This window comes from Fukomys damarensis, unplaced genomic scaffold (genome assembly GCF_012274545.1).
Source record: "Fukomys damarensis isolate Sample0158 unplaced genomic scaffold, DMR_v1.0_HiC HiC_scaffold_10, whole genome shotgun sequence".
Classification (NCBI taxonomy): domain Eukaryota; kingdom Metazoa; phylum Chordata; class Mammalia; order Rodentia; family Bathyergidae; genus Fukomys; species Fukomys damarensis.
The window spans coordinates 16,988,839-17,009,218 of record NW_022900922.1 but is presented as its reverse complement, the minus strand read 5'-3'; the positions used below and the strand labels follow the sequence as shown (position 1 = coordinate 17,009,218).

General features: G+C 41.4%; 2 protein-coding genes and 1 pseudogene across 4 annotated transcripts; all 3 read left to right on the top strand.

Moving 5' to 3' along the window:
- The first annotated feature begins 1,379 nt into the window (after positions 1-1,379).
- Positions 1,380-2,168, top strand: H1-4 (H1.4 linker histone, cluster member). Its single transcript, XM_010623005.2, has one exon. The coding sequence runs from the start codon at positions 1,426-1,428 to the stop codon at positions 2,083-2,085; it is 660 nt and encodes a 219-aa protein (XP_010621307.1). The 5' UTR covers positions 1,380-1,425; the 3' UTR covers positions 2,086-2,168.
- A 167-nt stretch (positions 2,169-2,335) lies between these two features.
- On the top strand, positions 2,336-19,779 carry LOC104861520 (histone H2B type 1-N). 3 transcript variants are annotated; one of them, XM_010623003.2, is made up of 3 exons: positions 2,339-3,319; positions 8,417-8,459; positions 8,835-8,864. In XM_010623003.2, exon 1 carries the CDS (start codon positions 2,937-2,939, stop codon positions 3,312-3,314), a length of 378 nt encoding a protein of 125 aa, XP_010621305.1. In that variant the 5' UTR covers positions 2,339-2,936; the 3' UTR covers positions 3,315-3,319; positions 8,417-8,459; positions 8,835-8,864. The 3 variants fall into 3 exon arrangements, with proteins under 3 accessions (XP_033617773.1, XP_033617772.1, XP_010621305.1); XM_033761882.1 differs by lacking the exons at positions 8,417-8,459; positions 8,835-8,864 and adding an exon at positions 19,720-19,779 and having other exon boundaries at positions 2,336-3,310; XM_033761881.1 differs by lacking the exons at positions 8,417-8,459; positions 8,835-8,864 and adding an exon at positions 19,711-19,754 and having other exon boundaries at positions 2,336-3,301.
- Positions 9,741-16,714, top strand: LOC104861519 (annotated as a pseudogene).
- Positions 19,780-20,380: the final 601 nt, after the last annotated feature.

The following is a 20,380-nucleotide window of genomic DNA, read 5'->3' as shown; positions in this document are numbered from 1 at the left end:
TACTGGTGACTTGCCATTTTTAAAAGCCAAAATATCCTCAGAAATAATTCTTTTTGTTGGGCTTTCGCTGTCAATTTACACTTTTTCTTGGTTGAACAACTATCTAAAACCCACTTGTCAGTACTTTGCAAAGGATGCCTTCAGAAGACAAAGATGTAACTTCTCAAAGCTGCTTCTGGGATTGAATTTTAACTTGTTATTCAATCCCTGCATGTTACTTGTTTTCTTTTTCAAGGAGCTCTGGGAAGCAGACCATAATCGTCATGAAGATTGAACTATATATGGTGGGTAGACTAGTCATTCATCAGGTATTCAGTAATAACAGGGTCTGAGTTTAACAATGGGATTAGTAAGGTTCCAATCCACATTTCTCATTTATTTTTCTCTTATGATCCATGTTGGGATTCCAGTTCTAACTAGTATATAATAATTTTGTCTGAAACATATGCCAAAAAAACTGAGAATAGTACTATAGACAAAGTCTTCAAAGTAAACTGCACCTCTGCTTCCAGGGACTTTATGGACATCATATGTGCGAAATCTGAAAATTAATCATTTCTCATCTCTGTACCCTGGGTATGTTTTGGACTTCTCTCACTTCCCAAATATCCTGAATTCAAGGTATCTCAGCCCATGGAACAGTAAGTAGTCCAGAGGAAAGAGAAGCAACAGCCCCGCCCCCAACCCTTGGGAGCAGAAAGGAAAAGAATTTTCCTAAGGAGTTATTTTAAAACTCAGGTGCCGCGGAAGGAAATAAAACCATGGTTGCTTAGACTGATGTCCCAGGGGTTCAAATTTTAACCACAGATGGGCAATAATTTGTGTGGCATTAAACTAAACCAGTTTGATGAACTCAAATGCCCTCGGCTCAATAGGCAGGACTCTCCGAGGAGCTTGTGTTACTTCCCTCACTTAAGTGCAGATTTGTAATAAAAATCTTAGTGCTAGTGACATATTTTTTGGATATATTAGAACCTAACCACTTGGAGAATCATGTTTGAGAGGTCAGAAAACTCTACAGTTAAAGATGAGTTTATAATTTACGAAGAAAATAGAAAGTTTTGTTTCTCTGAGTTGAAATTTGCCGAGCACCGCAGGAAATATTACTAGTTTTTGGCAAAAGACTCAGTGCTTTCCTCATTATTTCGGACCTGCATGAAGCCTGAGACTTCAGGGATCACTATCTGAGAAAAATCAAGCAATTCAATGTAGAGAATTTTTATATTTTTGGCTTTTTTTGAGGTGTAACAAACACAACTCGGGATCGGAGAGGACACTCTGAGGCTGCCAGCGAGGCGGGCTGGACAGCGCACCAATCACGGCTCAGCTCCGCCCTATATAAGCGGGCGGGCGCAGCGGCGCGGCCGAGTCCCGGCCAGTGCCTCTGTTTCTGGATCGAGTTTTTTTCCCCACGACGCCTTCAGCATGTCCGAGACTGCTCCCGCCGCGCCCGCTGCTCCGGCTCCCGCCGAGAAGACGCCGGTGAAAAAGAAGGCGCGCAAACCAGCAGGTGCTGCGAAGCGCAAGACGACCGGCCCCCCGGTGTCCGAGCTGATCACCAAGGCCGTGGCCGCCTCCAAGGAGCGCAGCGGGGTGTCGCTGGCCGCGCTCAAGAAGGCGCTTGCTGCCGCCGGCTACGACGTGGAGAAGAACAACAGCCGCATCAAGCTGGGTCTCAAGAGCCTGGTGAGCAAAGGCACCCTGGTGCAGACCAAGGGAACCGGCGCCTCCGGCTCTTTCAAGCTCAACAAGAAGGCGGCTTCTGGGGAGGCCAAGCCCAAGGCCAAGAAGGCGGGCGCGGCCAAGTCCAAGAAGTCCGCGGGAGCCGCGAAAAAGCCCAAGAAGGCTGCGGGCGCGGCCACCCCCAAGAAGAGCGCCAAGAAGACCCCCAAGAAGGCGAAGAAGCCTGCCGCGGCTGCCAGCGCCAAAAAGGCAAAGAGCCCCAAGAAAGCGAAAGCGGCCAAGGCCAAGAAGGCGCCCAAGAGTCCAGCGAAGGCCAAAGCGGTGAAGCCCAAGACGGCCAAGCCAAAGACCACCAAGCCCAAGACTGCCAAGCCCAAGAAGGCGGCAGCCAAAAAGAAATAGAAAGTTCCTTTGGCCAGCTGCTAAGAAGTTCCACACAACCCAAAGGCTCTTTTCAGAGCCACCCACTGATTCAAGGAAAGAGCTGTTGCACACTTGGGGGCGTGGTCACGCGTGCGCGGTGGCTCCCAGAGGGCGGGGGTCGCCAGCCGTGGACTTTGCCAAATCCAGGCGTGCTGCGTAGTCTAAGTACAGTGTGGCAGCCGGGGAAAATACGAAGGTATCCGCATTGAGGTTGAAGTTTGCAGAGTACCAGAGTAAGGCCTAAAAGGGAATTATTTCCATTACAAGGTAGGAAGTAGATGCTCAGGTTTTAACATTGTGAGGCGTCGACTTCCTGTCAAATAATCGATACTTCGGGTACAAAATTTATGGAGAAAATGTAAACGTAGGTTCAACTCGGTAAGGCATACAAACTCGGGATAAGCTGTAGAGTTTCAGGTCAGAAGCTTGCGGGCCTCTACCAAATTCTCTTTGGCAACCACAGGTTTCACTCAACGACAAATATAAAATATGTTCCATGAATAAGTGCACTGTGCTCTAAGAGAACTAAAGTGGCAATGCTTGGAGCGGGCTATTTATAGCAGCTTTGGGGAGCCTAGTTAGAGCGTTCTGATTGGGCAAAAGTGAAATAAAATAGCCAATGAAAAAGTAGACCTTTAAATGTCGTTCACATTCGCATTTGTGACGACACACTAAAATTAATCCAATCATAGACGAAATCTTACTAACCTCATTTGAATACCGCATCTATAAATGAATGTGGCCTAGCTGGCGGGGTCGGGTGGGGGGGCAGTGTGTTATTTCACCAAGTATAAATTTTAGTGTAGTAATTCCTCTTTTCAATCGCTAAAATGCCTGAACCTAACAAGGTCGCCCCCTCCCCGAAGAAGGACTCCAAGAAGGCGGTGACCAAGGCGCAGAAGGACGGCAAGAAGCGCAAGCGCAGCCGCAAGGAGAGCTACTCGGTCTACGTGTACAAGGTGCTCAAGCAGGTCCACCCGGACACGGGCATCTCGTCCAAGGCCATGGGCATCATGAACTCCTTCGTCAACGACATCTTCGAGCGCATCGCCGGCGAGGCGTCTCGCCTGGCGCATTACAACAAGCGCTCGACCATCACGTCGCGGGAGATCCAGACGGCCGTGCGCCTGCTGCTGCCCGGGGAGCTGGCCAAGCACGCCGTGTCCGAGGGCACCAAGGCCGTCACCAAGTACACCAGCTCCAAATGAACTTGGCAAGTAAACTGTCTTTACACCTAACTCCAAAGGCTCTTTTAAGAGCTATGCATGATTTCTACCAAAGAGTTGTAATTCTTTCAGTCGGAGGAATGTTTCTTTCTTCAGTGTATACTTAAAATTTAGTTACCAACTTTTAATGTTTCATCATTCCTGCATAGAAAATACTTGAAAAGTACAGGAGATAGCTGTCGGAAGTTGTCTGCTCCCTACGGGCCCATGCAAGTTCTGTGTTACTCTATGACATAACTACATAACCAGTATGACCTGCAAATGGCATTCTAAATTTGCAGCTCATCGTGTCATTATACAGGTCTCAAATTTTTCTTGATCTCTGACTCAGGGGCTACTGTTTGCCCTGAGCATGAAAGAACGTGCCCTGGCAACTTCCATCTTCTCAGAGATGGCATTTTCTTTTACTTTTTTCGTCTTTACCATTTAGATGTGTGATATTAAAATAGCTGAAGACAATGTGAGATTTCACTGCAATATGAAAAGCTTTCCTGCAGTGCTTGCTTTGCTGCCCAGCCCTCCAGGCAAGTCGCCAATGGATAAAGGACCAGGCAGAGGCAGTTATTTTGTATTTGATGGGCCTGAAAAGAGAAAGGAAGCAGTCTTTGAGACACCAGCAAGTTGTCTGTTACTGTAGCTTTCTCAGAAAGTTACTTAGTTTTACCTCACAAATCCCCACAATTTTTTTTTTCAGTGGAGTAAATCCACACTCCTTGAAACAAGGAAATATGAGTAGAAAGAGCAATTTAGAGAAAAACAAATGTAAACAACACTGAGATTCCATCTTACTCTACAAAGCGGCTATCATCAAGAAATCAGAAAGTAAATGTTGGGGAGTCTGGGAGCCCGCAACTTTTTCATCGTTGGTGAGAGACTAAATTAATACAACCATTATGGAATTCAGTATGCATATTCCTCCAAATACTAAATTTTATAGGACCCAGCTATTTCCACCAAAAAACATGTGTCACATATATCATATTACAGTGATACATGCATATCTGGTTTTTTAGCAACACAATTCACAGCTGCTAAATCTTGGATGCAGCCTGTATGTCCATGAACATAGGAATGCAAAAAGAAAATGTATTTATACACAATGGAGTACTACTTTGCCATAATGAAGGATAAACTTGAATAAATGAGTGTTTCTTAAGTCCTTTAAGTAAAATAAATTAGACACACAAGCTAAAATATCCTATGGTTTCTCTTATATGAAAAGTCCAAAATATAAATAAAGAGCAAAATTATAAATAAGAAAAAAAGATGGAGGGAAGGATGGTAGGAGAAAATGTAGATGGGAGGGAAGGGAGGGGAAAGGAACATAAGAATTAAGATATCATATATACATGTATTAATCGCTTATGAGGAATGTAATCATTATGTACTGAAAATGTGTACTAATAAAAATTTGCAAAGAAAGATGAAAAAGTAAATGACAATGAAAAGAAGAAATAAAAGACAATACCTTTCTAAACAATAGATCTTCAAGAATTCCAAAAACATAGACTGATTCACCATTGTCTACAATGAACAATAAAATCCCCACACGTCTCTGATGGACATTTCAATGCCACTGGAAAGGATAAACTGCCTCTGTACAATATTAGCTGGAGCGGGACCCTTTTCTAAAAGGACTAAATTGCCGGGCATGGTGGCACATGCCTGTAATCCCAGCACTTGGGAGGCTGAGGCAGGAGGATCGCTGTGAGTTTGACACCAGCCTAAGCTACATAGTGAGTTCCAGGTCAGCCTCAACTACATAGCGAGACCCTGTCTCAAAAAACCAAAATAAATTAATTAGTTAAAAGGACTAAATTAATATAAGAAATCTTAAACTGCATTCTGTAATCAAATCTCTGCTGTATGACTGTTGTTGGAATATTCAACAAATTGGTTTGAAATTTTCAAATTAGTTTGAAAAGAAAAATAATAAACTAGAAAAATAAATAATAAAAATTAAAATCTTTTAAAGTAGGAGGTAGTATAAAATATGAGAAAATAATAGTCTTAAACTAAGTTAATGAGATTTTAATTTGGGTCAAAAGGTACAAGCTAGCAATAGTTTATTTGTTGTATAGAATTTAAGAGTGATGACTGAATAAAAGTAAAATAAAAGTACAATTTTGAAAATAGAACACAATAGGGTAAAAGTTGGCCTCAGAAATGTAAAAGAAGAAACAAACACAACTTATTCATGAAGAAATATAAGGAGATTCTTGGAGTGTGTACAAGAACACTAGTAAATTACAGCAGAACTATATTCACAGTTCTTATTTATAAATCAGTTTATTCAAGAAATTATCACTGAATATCCTTGGACTGGGCACCAATGTTGCCATTGAAGATAAAGGAGGGAGGGGTAATAAGACTACGATCCTTGACCTTCAAGCAAGAAGCAATAGAGTAATAATGCCATTGTGACAGATCACGAAGTTAAGGAACAGTCTCGAATACTACACTTTAATCTGACACCAAATGCAAAGCAAAGTTTAGGGTCTCCAGAGCCACCCTCAGGTTTGATAATTTACTAAGATTCACAGAACTTAGTAAATGCCATTATACTTAAAGTTACAGGAACAGATACAGATTAAAATCAGCTGAGAGAAGAGAAAAAGAACAAAATGTAAGCAAGTTCCAAATTCATTATCATCTCTAAGCTATAAGAGAAGGCAACATGGTACAATGTAGAGTATTGACAGCCAGGAAAACTGCTGCAGCTTTGATGTCTACACTCTTTACTAGGCCTCTATTACATGAAAAACTGCTTATGTGGCTGGCCTTTCACCTTCAGTCTCTCCAGAGGGCAGGCAGACGAGGCATGGCCCAAGCCCCCTCCAGAGATCATCTTATTATATTATCTGGAGCAGCCCTGGCAAACAAAATCACTATCAACAGGCAGGACATCCCTAAGGGAGATCCCTTCCTAGCCAAGGACAAAAGCCATACTGCTCCATTGGATAATGTGAATTCTTTACAAATAGTCACAAGTCAAACAGTGTTCTCAATTCTTAAATAGACCATTAACCATAATAAACTCTACACCTATTTGGTTTTTGATTGTTCTATCCCATCATTGTATTGTTTTTCCTTTTGTTTCATTTTGTTTTACAGTATGGGAGACTGAACCTAGAGCCTTTGCACTGAACTACATTCCCAGGCCTTTATTTTTATTTCTTTATTAAATTTGGAGTCACAGTCTCCATAAGTCCCTAAGGTACCAAGGCTGGACTCAAACATGAAAATCTTTCTACTACATCCCCCTAGACTGCTAGGATTACAGAAGTACGTCACCACACCCAACATATCATGGATATTTATTTCAACTATAGACCCAGAAATTATGACAAAATTTCTAATTGAATTTTTTTTGTTTTGTTTTGTTTTTAGTTTACTCAAATGAGCACCTTCAACAGTATCCTCCTTTATTTGCACTCCCTAACTCTCCTTCTAGAAAAGAAGATTCAGAGACTAGAGATCAATTTTGGAGAAAGTTTGGAGATCTTGAACTTCATTTTGGTAGCTCAGGCATTCTGTGCTGTATAGAAAAAGAGCTCCCTTTCTTCATATGATCAGCAGCACTCCACTGCCTTTTTCTTTCATAAACCATGAAGTTTGCCATATTGTTAGGGAGCAGGAATTGTAGAAAAATAGATAAATTCACAAGCGCAAGGACCCGAGTTCGATCCCTGGTACAAAAAAAAAAAAAAAGATGAGATTTATGTTAGAATTGTGTTTGAATTTTAATAATGTTAAACTATGCTTCAGACACAAAACAGTGTTTTATAAACATAACTGCAGACTTGTGGCTATTTTTTTTTTAATCAGCATGAAGGGAAAATGAGGCATATATGGAAAAGACAAATTAGAACTTTGGAAAAGATCTTAGAGACCCAAAGAAAATCCTGCAACAAAATATGGAAGGAGAAATGCTGAGAGAAAAGGGGAGGATGGATAAATTGATCTTATCATGTATTTGATGTCTTGGCTGTGTATAATACTTGTCACATAGTAACAGGAAAACTTCATATTTCTTGGGTTTCAAGTTGAGAGAGGATTGGTTAAAATGTCTCATCTGGAAGGCTTTCACTGAGCATCATATGTAAAATCACATCTTTCCCTCCCCATTCTTCTTCATTATAGTTAGCATTAATAAACAACTTGTTTATTGTTTGCCTCGGTTTCCCATCCTTAAGGCTGTGCTACAGGAGTAGGGACTTCATCTTTCTCGCTGGCTCCCAAATGCTTAAGGGTTTTCTATGCATACAGAAGATGCTCAAAAGCTGCTCACAGAGAGATACAACTATTCAAAGTGCATATATGTCTATAGCAAGAGGGGTAGAAGACAAGGGTGAGGTGTCACAATGGTTCCATTGAGTAAGTAACCCAGAAAAAGGATCTTACTTCCCTCATCTATACAAAGAGGATAATAATAATACATCACTTCTTAGGATTGTTTCAAGCCTTGAGATAATTTTTTTTGGTGGGGGGTACTGGGGATTGAACTCAGGTCCTTGCATTCGCAAGGCAGGCCACCGAACCACTGAGCTAAATCCCCAGTCCTTGAGATAATTTACATAAAGCTTTTAAAGTAATGATAGACATCTAGTAAGCACTTAGCAAGTGTTAGCAATTACTATATTTTCCTTTACACTTTGTTGAAATTATAGTTGGTGGCCAAATCTCTTCACCTCAAAAACTAAGGGCATGGGCCAGGTATTTAGCTGAGTAGTTTTGCCACCTACCTTGCATGTGCAAGGGCCTGAGTTTGATTCCAGGTACAAAAAAGAAAAAAAAAAAAAAAGACTGAAGGACAAGGTTGTCAGATTTTGAACTGTTTGAATGCCACTCAAAAAGGATTCTTGACGGAATTCAAAGTAAAATAATCATAATATTTAAAGTCCCTTGAGCTATTACTATTTGTTAATGCTAATAATGAGTAAGGTGAAGGTAACATTGCCATGGAGATTTCCTAGTAGATCATTATATAAGCACATGTAAAAACTACCCTCTTCTTTATATAGGAAATATTACTTCTGATGATAAAATGACACCTAAAACATTCTTTTTATCTCTTGAATCAGGGCACAGATATGTATGAATGCAGAGAAGAAATTACTTCATAAAGTAAGTGAAAATATGAATCTGTCCATAGACTTTATGAAGTATGAAGTCTCATCTGCATAAGAATGATTGAATAGTGTGCATATCCTACCCAAATTTAATCTATCCTGGTTTGCTGCATATTAATTAATCAAAAGCATGATTGCCTAAGCACAAGAGATTAAATAAAATGTTATAGCTTTTTCATTTTTTGCTTGATTTACAAAACTAGAATTGACTTTATTATGATGATTGTTATTATTACTACTATTATTCGACAGATCTTTCTAACTTGCTCTGGTTGAGCTCAAACTTGAAACCTTTCTGCCTCGGCCTCCCAAGTGCTAAGATTACAGGCATGCATCAATATACTTGTTAGAATTTTTATTTCTTTTACAGGCCTAGTTACCAGGAATTGATTATTTACCATGGACTAACCTTTCCACAAGAAGTTTGCACGAGAAAATCTATAAATTAAACATGATTGATAAAATGTGTGAGTTAGAATTCTGGTTTCATTGTTAATTGGAGTCTTTCTTCTAGTCTTCTCTTTCTCAGTATCTGTCTATCCATTTATGCAAGCACCCATCCATCCATCCATCTACCTATCTTATCTTCATATTATTTTCTGGAGTCAAGGCCTAAATGAGTTAGGCCCTAAGCACTGTTGGAGCTCTGGTAATGATTCTGATGGTAAAACAGCTTAGCTTAACCAAGCCACCATTTTGAGGTCACTTCCACTATCTGAAGTAAAGGAAGTATTACTTCAATGCAGTCTCAAACTTGAGTGTACACCAAATTTTCTAAAAGATTTTTATAAACACATTGCTGGGCACCACCTATATAGTTTCTGACTCATTACGTGTGGTGCAGGACCTGATAGTTTGTATTTATAAATTACCTCGGTGGTACCAATCCTGCTGGTCTGGAAACACGTGAATAGGACATGAAATTATCTTTAACTGCCAATACCAAGTAACCACACAAACCCCAAAAGTTTGCAGCTTTAAACTGGACAAAAGAGGTCCTGAGAAAGTCAAGCAGTCCTCCTCCTAGTGCGATTAAACAGGCGTAGGTTTAACAACAAACGTTTGAGCCCGCCTCACCGGCTCTCCGATAGGGCTAACTTGCTACGCCCCCTCACGCCGCTTCGCTGATAGGACTGCATTACCACGCCTCCCCACGTCGACGCTCTGATAGGACCATCCTGCTACGCCCCCTCACGCCGTTCCCTGCGTGGCCCTTGCGCTTCCTCCCGTCGGCGGCGCTCCGGGGGGCCGTCTCACCACGCCCCTTCACGCTGTGACGAGGGAGCCAATCTTTACGTTCTCGTCACGTTGCGCCACTCTGGCTCCTCTATAGCGCAGCAAGAATCTTTAGATGCGACGTTGCCTACCGGCGCCCCCTGGTGATTCAACACCCTCGCCTACTAAATCCCTGGGTTAGGCAGCACAGGAGTGTATGAACACCAGTGGGCCAATGTGCCCCTCAAACCAGGGAACCGTTCGAAAGCAGGACAACAACGTTCTGTCAGTCTGCTCCACTCCTAGCTTTTCTCTGTCGGTTGAAACCTTTGAGGATTCAAACAACTTGCAGCTGCAGCCTCCCTGCACGTCCTTGCTCTCTGGGGAGCTGAGTGAGTCTTCTTTCTGTAGGAGCTGGGGACACCCCTCATAATTTCAGGGATACCTGTTGCTGTGGGCACTCGGTGTGAGGATTGAGTTGTGTGTAGATAGTTATTTCCTCATTGAATACCTACATATGCACTTAATTCCATCTTCAGGCGCAATGCATAAGAAACACATCATTTTAGAAGCTTACAAAAATAATTCCTTATGCAATGGTAAGAAAAAAAATGTTTAAGTAAAAAATGTTTTAGTGTATATTAATCTTTATATTGTTTTAATAGAGGAAGGGGCCCACGAAGACAAAAGTGCTTTGGGTGCATATGGCAGACCACTCTTTGGGGTAACTTTTAATTCCTTTTTTTTTTTTTTTTTTTTCCAAATAGAGGAAGGGGCCCACGAAGACAAAAGTGCTTTGGGTGCATATGGCAGACCACTCTTTGGGGTAACTTTTAATTCCTTTTTTTTTTTTTTTTTTGTACCAGGAATCAAACTCGGGACCTTCCTCTAAATTCACTGAGCTAAATCCTCAGTCCCATAATTTCTTTATTAGGTTGGTTGTATTTTACTGAATAATCAAAAATTATTTCCAGGCCGTGTATGGTGCTAAATGAATAAACACTTATAGAATAAATAAACCTGTGTAGTTCTAGAGAGCTTTAGTTGCAGATGCTTCTCACTTGAAGGGGATTATTGTCTCTGGCCACACTACTTGGAAGACTGGCTCACCTACCAAAGGATTTGTTTGCCTTTTAAGACACTAGGTGGCAAAGAACATGGATCACTTTAATTTGAGAATACTTTTATTGAAAACCTGAGAGTCTCAGCAGTCTAGATTTAAGCTTTAGAGTTAACTCCCTCTGCTCTGTGGGTCACTTTCTCATGATTGAGACAAAACACCACCTAACATTAAAGGAGGAAAGGTTTATTTTAGTTCAGTTTGTAGAGGTTTCAGCTCATAGTTGGCTGGCTCCAAGGCAAGGGTAGCATGGCAGAGGGACAGCACAGAGAAACAGTTCATGGTGGACAGAGGCAGAAAAGTGGCAAAGTATCAAGGAAATCTTCAGCAGCCACGTCTCTTTCCCTTTTACCTCTTCCAGGCTACCTGTAGAGTGAGTAGCACTCACACCCAGATGGGCCTTCCCATTATCCACACCCAGAACTACACTAAACCAATCAGTGGAGTAGTTTAGTAATCACACAGTTAAGTCCAGCCACCTCTGAAAAGGCTCACATTTAACTGCCAGAAGCTTTAGAGGGACATCTAGACACAAGCACCCCCTCTTTGAAGACTTGCAGAGACAGATTTTAGTTCTAAGAACTGTTGCTATGCTTTTTTTCTCGTATGTGATGCATTATCAGAGATTCCTTCTTTTAGGCTAGGTAACTAATTATGTTTAAGACCCAATTCTCTTTCCCAAAGGGCATACATTAATTCCCAAAGCTCAGAATCTCCTAATAACAGTATTTGGCTAACAGAACTGGAGCTGTGATGTTTACTATCCTAGTTTCACCCCCTAAGTTTTTATTGTGAGGGAATGTCAGAGAATTTTCCATTTTGTTTCTTGTTAGTTGGGCAGAGATGTAGTAATGAGTATCTTATACTTCTCTACTCACTAGGTGTTTTGCTTTATAATAGCTTTGAAAAAAACCTTATTTTCCTCATTGCAAGTAAAACCTCAGTTTCCCTATTTGACCCCACTTTCAGTTTATCTGCTATTAATATTGCTGCATTGGCATTCTCTCGGTAAATATTTTCTATATTTTTTCTTCATCTTTTTTATATTATTTTTAATTCCATGCACGGTTTTTCAGATTGATATATTTGTTAATATGTAATTAATATATTTTAGCAATTCTAATTTGAAATAAGCAACAAAGTTCAGTTGACTGAATACATTTTTTGTTTTATTTAAAAACAGAAATATCATAAAAATGTAAAATAGTGTACATATTCCAGTACTGATATGCTTTTCTGGGAATGGCAAAACATGAAGCTTTCATGAGATCAAAATCACACAGCTAAATATCACATAATATGCTATACTTAATATCACCTATTATTCTGAAGTTTCATTTTATGTATTCCTGAAAATATCAAATTTTTAATTTAGAGATAATATTTATGGGGAAAAAGTCTGTCAGAAAAGTATATTTATAAAAACACCAGCCAATTTTTGTCTTTAACAATCTTGGCATCTAGTTTCCCCTCGTTAGCTTATTATTGAATAATCACTACCACAGAGAGTTTAGAGCAAGATAAGCTTTGCCTGGACAACCAATTTTCATGGCATACAACATATATGACTGTAAAAATCTGATAGAGTTCAATAACTTTATATTACATTAAAATAAAACAAAATGTGTTTAATATTTTATTTGTAAACATCAGGCTCAGCAAGGTTTAAATGTGATGTTACTGATTGCAACTGACAGTACTGACCTTGATGTGATCTGAGTCCTGAGTTCCAGGAACATAGAAATGATTGAAGAAATCTCCCCACCTTTTTTCTGTTGTTCTGAAAATGGCTTACTGAGAGAAACTCATGGGACAAAAAAAAAATTTTAATGATTGTACTTGTTCACCTATTACAATTTAACATGCCCAAACAAAGACCCTCCAAATTCTTCATAAACATTTAGGTAAATTGCTTTTCCCTACCATTAATCTTTTGTTTTGTTTTCTACTTTTCTAAGAGAGGATCTCATTATGAAATCCAGGCTGACCTCCAGTTTACTTTGATCCTCCTACCTCTGCCTCCCTTAAACTCTGGGATTATGGGCGGGGCACACCATTACTGGGCTCTGCAAAAAAATGCTTCTTAACCAAAAGTTAGTTAAATTATCCCCTTCTTTTAGGCTCCTGAACTTTTTCCCACCCTCACTCAGCCTGAGCCCAAATATCCTGCTTAAGAGGCACTGCTGAGACGTGAGTAGATTTGGGGTGAAACATTTTTTGATCTGTTATCCATCCAATCCCGTGACCTTTTCATCCCACTTCTCCACACCCAAAGCCTTCTAGTCCTTTTCACTCTTTCCTATAAAAGGACAATCCTGTCTTGCCTCAACCCTGTGAAATTTGCAAATCTTGCACAATAGTCACTCTCCCCATAATATAACAGTGCTTTACTCATCAACAATCTTTTTTAAGAAAATCTCTCCCCTTCCTAAGGTTAAATTTGTTTCTTGCCATGACATTCTGACTATTCCGTCTGCTTTGTATACTTTTTATTTCACAGAATTTATGTAGGTATGAGAATATACCTATTCTCACTGCTCTTTAGTGTCATGTAAAAGCCAAGTTCATTCATTCATGATGCAAACATTTAAATTAGTTGCCTGTTCCTTTGGATTCATGATTTAAATCCTATAAACACAATTGCTATAAAGATTGACTACAGTTAAAAATTAAGAGAACAAAAAGTGGTTATGGTTGGATATGGTGGTCCACATCTGTAACCCAGCTACTTCAGAGGCTGGGGAATAGGCCACAAAGAAGCTCAAGTCCACTTGGGCAATTTAGCAAGACTCCACCTCAAAATTAAAATGAAAAGGGGTCAGCTTAGTATTAGAGTACTTGCTTAGCAGGAATGAGGCCCTGGATTAAATCCAAATGACAATTATAGGGCAAATAATAAAGCTTTATTGATTTAGTGCTCTAATTTTTTTAGTCCTATTTCTCTGAAATTGAAAACAAGTCAGTCTAAAAAGGTCTTGTGTTCCCAGACAGTGTGTCTTAACAATAATCATATACATTTATATAAGTAAATGTCCTTTTTAAAGTGAAATCTCATGGAGAAGCTAAAATTTCAGTCAGGTCAAATTTTAGCCATTTTTACAGAAAATGTCACACCTAAAATAGCTGTATATTTATGAAACTCTAAAGCTTTGGTTCTCAGTGGGAGCCTTTCTCCATAATGAGAATATTGTCAAATTCCCAATTATTAATTAACCAACAGCTGACAGTGCTGAAATGAATATAAAATTAACAGGTAAATAAAGCTAATAATAATGATTTTATAGGCCAGGCATGGTGGTGCACACCTGTAATCCCAGCACTCGGGAGGCTGAGGCAGGAGGATCACGGTGAGTTCAAGACCAGCCTGGGCTACATAGTGAGTTCCAGGTCAGCCTCAACTACAAAGACCCTGTCTCAAAAAAATAAAAAATAAAAAAAAAACGATTTTATAAATTGTTACATTAGTTATATTTCTGAAGAGACTTAGGCTATTCATGTTTTAAAATACATATATAAGAAAGAAAAAAAACAAAGAATGGAAAAGGCATCGTGTGTGAAAAATAATGCTACACACAGGAAGAGGGAAATATGTCCTTTGATGCGTTTTCTTTTATTCTGCCACTAGCATCTCCACCGAAAGTAAGAACGGAGACAGCAAAGAAGATACACCCACAGCTCCTAGCCCAGTGCTTCTCTCACTGCAGTGTGAGTCAGTACCACCTGGGACCCACCTTAGGATGCAGTGTGTTTAGTTTTGGACTGGACACTGCATTTCTAAACTCAAGAGTGACTCGTTACTGCTGCTCCAGGTACCACATTTGGAGTAGCAAGACTGTCGCAGAAAGAAAGCAGTTATATTGAATCACCTCGATGGAAGAAGCCTCCCAGATACAGGTCACCCAAAGGAAAACATGCCTGAAAAGGCTACTGTTAAGAAAATTGGAGCAGGCAGCAGCCATTATCACTACAGAGACAGCTTACCTGGGCAAGCATCCCCAGGCAGAACAGAATGCTGGAAGACGTAAAATTGTTTACGAACAACAGTGTGTTGGAGGGAAGTGACCCTCAAATTTCTCTCTAGGCAATTGGAAGCTGTTCTCAACTGTATCCAGCCCTTGCCAAATACATCCAGCCTTCCACACATCCAGTGTGAGGTCCCTCCACCTACGAGGTGGGCACCATGGCTGAGAAGTCGGACTGACACTACCGCAGGGCCCCTTTGAAGGGGAAGAAGAAGTACAAGCAGAAGGATGGCCACCACTGCTGCCTGAAGTGATTTGACAAGTTCTGTGCCAACACCTGTGTGGAGTGCCACAAACACATCAGTGCAGACTCCAAGGAGGTGCACGACAAGAACCACTACTGACATGATTCCTGCTTCCACTGTGCCAAGTACCTACACCTCTTGACTAGCAAGACCTTTGTGTCCAAGGACCATAAGATACTGTGTAACAAGTGTGCCACTTGGCAGGACTCCCCCAGGTGCAAAGGGTGCTTCAAGGCCATCATGGTAGGAGACCAAAACATGGAGTACAAGGGCACTGTCTGGCACAAAGACTGCTTCACCTGCAGCAACTACAAGCAACTCATTGGGACTGGAAGCTTCTTCCCAAAAGGGGAGGACTTACCCTGCATGACTTGCCACGAGACCAAGTTTGGCAAGCACTGTGTCAAGTGTAACAAGGCTACCACATCTGGAGGAATCACTTACCAGGATCAGCCCTGGCATGCCGACAGCTTTGTGTGTATTACCTGCTCTAAGAAGGTGGCTGGGCAGTGTTTCAGCACTGTAGAGGAACAGTACTGGTGCGTGGATTGCTACAAGAACTTTGTGGCCAGGAAGTGTGTTGGCTGCAAGAACGCCATCACTGGGTTTGGTGTTCCAGTGTGGTGGCCTCTCATGCCAGGACAATCCTGCCATGACTACTGCTTCCATTTCAAAAAAATGCTCTGTGAATCGGGCCAACAAGCACTTTGCCACCCAGAGCAGATGTATTACCCTGACTGTGCCAAAAAGCTCTAAAGTGACAGGGACTCCTGTCCTGTAAAATGGAATTTGCATTATGTTCTTTGTGTTTTTGCTCTCTGCCCTACACCATCAATAGGACGAGTGGTCTTTCCCCTCTTAAAGTTGTTCCTTCTGTCTTTTCTCCCGTTTTACAGTGTTAGTCAAATAAGGGCTCACAGTGATGTTAATATTTAGCCAAAAGCAAACTTGCAGCAAAGTTAATTTCTCTATAGTTGCAACGAAGAAACAAAACCTTAGGTAGATTGACTCTTCTGCATTTTTATCATAGAGCAGAAAAGTTTAGCCACTTCATGATGTAAGCAAGAAGCATCCGCGACAAAGCCCCCACTGAGACGCCTTTTGTGGCTAAGCTGGGACCTACCACATAGTCAGAAGACATGTGAGAGTTGCAGGGGCTGCTCCAACTCACTGTTCACCCTCTTCTGTGAGCAGAAAAAAATTGCTTGATTGCATGGTTTAGCTTCCTCATTAAAACTCTGACCTTCCTTCTGTTCTTTTGTGCGTTTAAAGACTAACAAAAATTTTCAGAAAACATTTGAACTTGGCTATAATTCTCAACTGACCATTTTACCTACACTGACATTTGATTTCCCTGTGTGGCTTGTGTTGTGAGCATACCTGCATCATAGGTGATTGGCAATGTGTGAGCAGAGCTGTGAAAACAAGCCTGTTTCAGAACAGCAGCATCATAGCAAATACTTCTGCAAGCATAACAAAGCTAACCTGGCTGCCTTTTTTTATTTTTTAAATAAATGATACTTCTGCTTTAATTAACAGTAAAATGGTTTATGGGTTTAGAAACTTGCATGACAATATTTGGGCCCCCTCAGACAGTTCTGCAGTTTTGAGATTCATCCTTCAGAAGTGGCTGTAAAACTCTAGAGGTGTAGCTGAGCAGGAGCCAGGGCTGTCGTTAATGTGGAGCTGACATTTCGAAACCATGATGAGTTGAATCCCTTATAACATGTAGTTGTCTGTTCTTTGTCTCTGCGTTCAAGAATGCTTCGCAGTCCCCTCCCTTGTAATTCATAGGACTTCTCTCAAGAGCTCAGCTGGCTCTCTGGGGAAGTGGAGAAGGCCAACATCCTCACAAGTAGAACCCGATTCCCATCTCCTGCTTCCCTGACATGCAGGATCACCTACTTACTGTATTCGCCATTATTATATTACTAGTATCACAAGATAATATCCAAAGTAAACATGTTATGACAGTACATATTAACATTCTAGTAGGAGTGGTTGTAGAAGCCAATGCCTCGTTTCTACATTTTGTCAACAGCTCTTATCATCTTATGTTTCAGTGTATCCTTATAGAAATAAAGCAGAATAGAAATTTCAAAAAGAAAAGTGGGGGATGCTCAGAAAAATAAGTTAAAAGCACAGCATAAGAGCCAGCTGAGCAATGACAAATATAGCAAAAAAGGTATGCATAAAAATTTTCAGCTCTAGTTATAATCAGTGCTTATGACTTAACTTCAGAAACTAAATAATAGCAATAAATAGCTAATCAATTAGAAACACAGAAAGATGAAGCAGGAAAAATGTAATTACATACAGATCCAGCCTCTGTTACATTAGTTATATTTCTGTAGGAAAATTTTCTTTACCATCTCATGGTCTTTGCTGAACCTAAGAGTTAAACTGACAGATTAGCAGGAGAAAATAATACACAATTTAATAAATTTTACATATACATGAGTCCTCACAAGAAAATGAAGACCCCTGGGCCTGGGATTTAGCTCAGTGGTTCTGTCACCTGCTTTACAAGCACAGGGACCCCACTTCTATCCCTGATACCAGAAAAAACAAACAAGAAAATGAAGATCCAAAGAAACTTCACTTTTTGTAAGACTTGAATAAACTAAAGTGACTCCATGCTAATAGGCCAGACTGTGCTTCTTCATATGCTAATTGCTAATTTGGCTAACAGCCCGCCCAGGGGGCAAATGGTTTGACAAAAGGTGACCATAGAACATTTCCTGCATAAAATAAGCAATGTGTTTGCAGTCTTGTTCTGTGAATTCCTGGCTCTTTGTTTAGAAAACCTTATAAAAAGTACCTCAGCCCCTGAGCAGGGCCCTCTGAGCTACCTGGCTCTGGGAGTGCCATCTGGCCAGACTAATAAAGGTCTGTTTACCATCTAGTCTGGTGTGTTCCCTCCTGGGTTTCTCCTTTCTCCGTCGAGCTCCCAGAGCCTCGCTGGGTGTTAGGGCCCAGCATCGTGGAGGCCTTTTTGGCTGTTCATGGCTTTCGGAAGTAAAGCCCTGGGTCTTGTCTCTGGAGCCATCGTTGGGCTATAGGACTCAGCATCGTGGAAGCCTTTTTGGCTGTTCACGCTCCACGGAGAGGAAGTGAGACTTTAAATCTTACACTTTCAGTTTAAGTGTACATTTTCGTATACATTGTGCTTACACATAAATTAGATAGAGTAGTAAGTTATGAAACCAGAACGTAAGGGCTTCAGCTAGAGCAGTTGATGGTGGAAAATTACATGGGCGATAGCGTTATTTAAAGGATTTTTATGAACAGATTTTTCTGGGCCTTCAATTCCCCTCAGTGATCCCTTGAGGTTAACCATTCCGTACAGAAAGCATTTGCACAGGCACCTCGTTCTCCTAAGGATTTAAAACGCAGGAGGTAGAGAGTGTGCTCGGTAGGAGGACCTAGAAAAGTACCCTATAGATAGGAAAGACACTTTAGAGAGAAGACATGGGAATGGAAGACTCCTCCCCACTACCACCACCACCACAAGACATCTTCACTAAAAAAGAAAGTGGAGGTAACCCTATTTGACACAAGGCTTTTTCATTTTACACTTTTCCTTTTCATCTTTTAACTGGTTAGAGTGGATATGTAGGTGGGACATTTGTCTGGTCTTCACTCTGTGGCAAATACAGGTGCAATTCGCTCTTTCCCAATCGGAGGAACCAGACACATTGGCTAAATCTTCCGGCAGGTTCTCTCCGCGGAATTGTCTTACCTCTTCAGGGTCTGTTCCCTTTTCTTTCTTGTGGTATCTGAGTTCCGTACGCAGGAGAAGGAAACTGTCACTGTCTTACTGAGTGACTGCCGGCCCCGTGGATCTCACTTCTTCCTTTCCCGACACCGGTCTAAAATCTAGACTCAAAGGTAAATTGCTGCTCTTCCAGGATATTTCAAACGAATTCGTAGAGGTACCTGAGCAGCGAACTTTGCCTGCCTGACACTTCAAAACATAGGAGAAAGCAACTTCTAGCAAGTACAGCTAAATTATTCAGATGAGGGGGTATTTATTCAAGAAACTGTGTCAAGCAGACTAAAGAAGCTAGCCTGAATATGGAGGCAGGGGCTAGCTCTGTGGATTTGACCAATGGGAGATGCACTTGGACGCCATCTTTTGGTTACAGAACACACTGGAATGAACCAATCAGAGACAGGAAAACTCAAGTCTTCGTTTGCATAACTTTGCCTACAAATAGGCAGAATCTCAATGTTCTGCAGTCATTCTGTCCTGTCCACAGCTACAGTAACTGCAATGCCTGAGCTAGCGAAGTCGGCCCCCGCCCCGAAGAAGGGCTCGAAGAAGGCGGTGACCAAGGCCCAAAAGAAGGACGGCAAGAAGCGCAAGCGCAGCCGCAAGGAGAGCTACTCGGTCTACGTGTACAAGGTGCTCAAGCAGGTCCACCCGGACACGGGCATCTCGTCCAAGGCCATGGGCATCATGAACTCCTTCGTCAACGACATCTTCGAGCGCATCGCCGGCGAGGCGTCTCGCCTGGCGCATTACAACAAGCGCTCGACCATCACGTCGCGGGAGATCCAGACGGCCGTGCGCCTGCTGCTGCCCGGGGAGCTGGCCAAGCACGCCGTGTCCGAGGGCACCAAGGCCGTCACCAAGTACACCAGCTCCAAGTGAGCGCGCCCGCTGCTCCCTTCAAACCCAAAGGCTCTTTTCAGAGCCACCTACTTTTTCATAACTGGAGCTGTGCACTGATGAGCCCGGTTCCATTAGTGGCACCCCTTGGCAAAGCGCTTCACCTGTTTGTATTTACTTGTCTATAGTGCCGTACAACGTGCATTCCCCGACCGTCCTTCGTACTGCCTGTAAAGTGGGCACCTTTTTAAGTTTGTTGATAAAGAGTTTGGTAGGTGTTTGAAGAGCTTTATAAAACTGGTAACCCATGAAGTGTTACCTTGTCTTTGCTAACAGTAGCGTCTGCCTGAAAGTTCTCAGAACTTTTGTTTCTATGACGTTGAGCGTGTCTTTCCTCCTCACCCCTTCCTGTTCTATGAGTTTAGATTTTCTGTTAATCCCATAAAGGAACACAGGTAGGTTGGAGCTGGGCGTGTCTAGGACCTAAACAGATTTTACCGCTTCAGGGCCCCTTTTTCATAAACTAGATTTTCAAGGGTTTTCGGTATTCATTCATCACCTTGATTTCCAATGCTATGAGAATATAAGGATTGAAGAACAACAGCCATCCGCTCGTATTCTAGCGGCAAGCATAATGAGTTATATAGAAGGATAGCACAATGATTCTTCTACTGGAGTGTACATAAGAATCACCTGGAA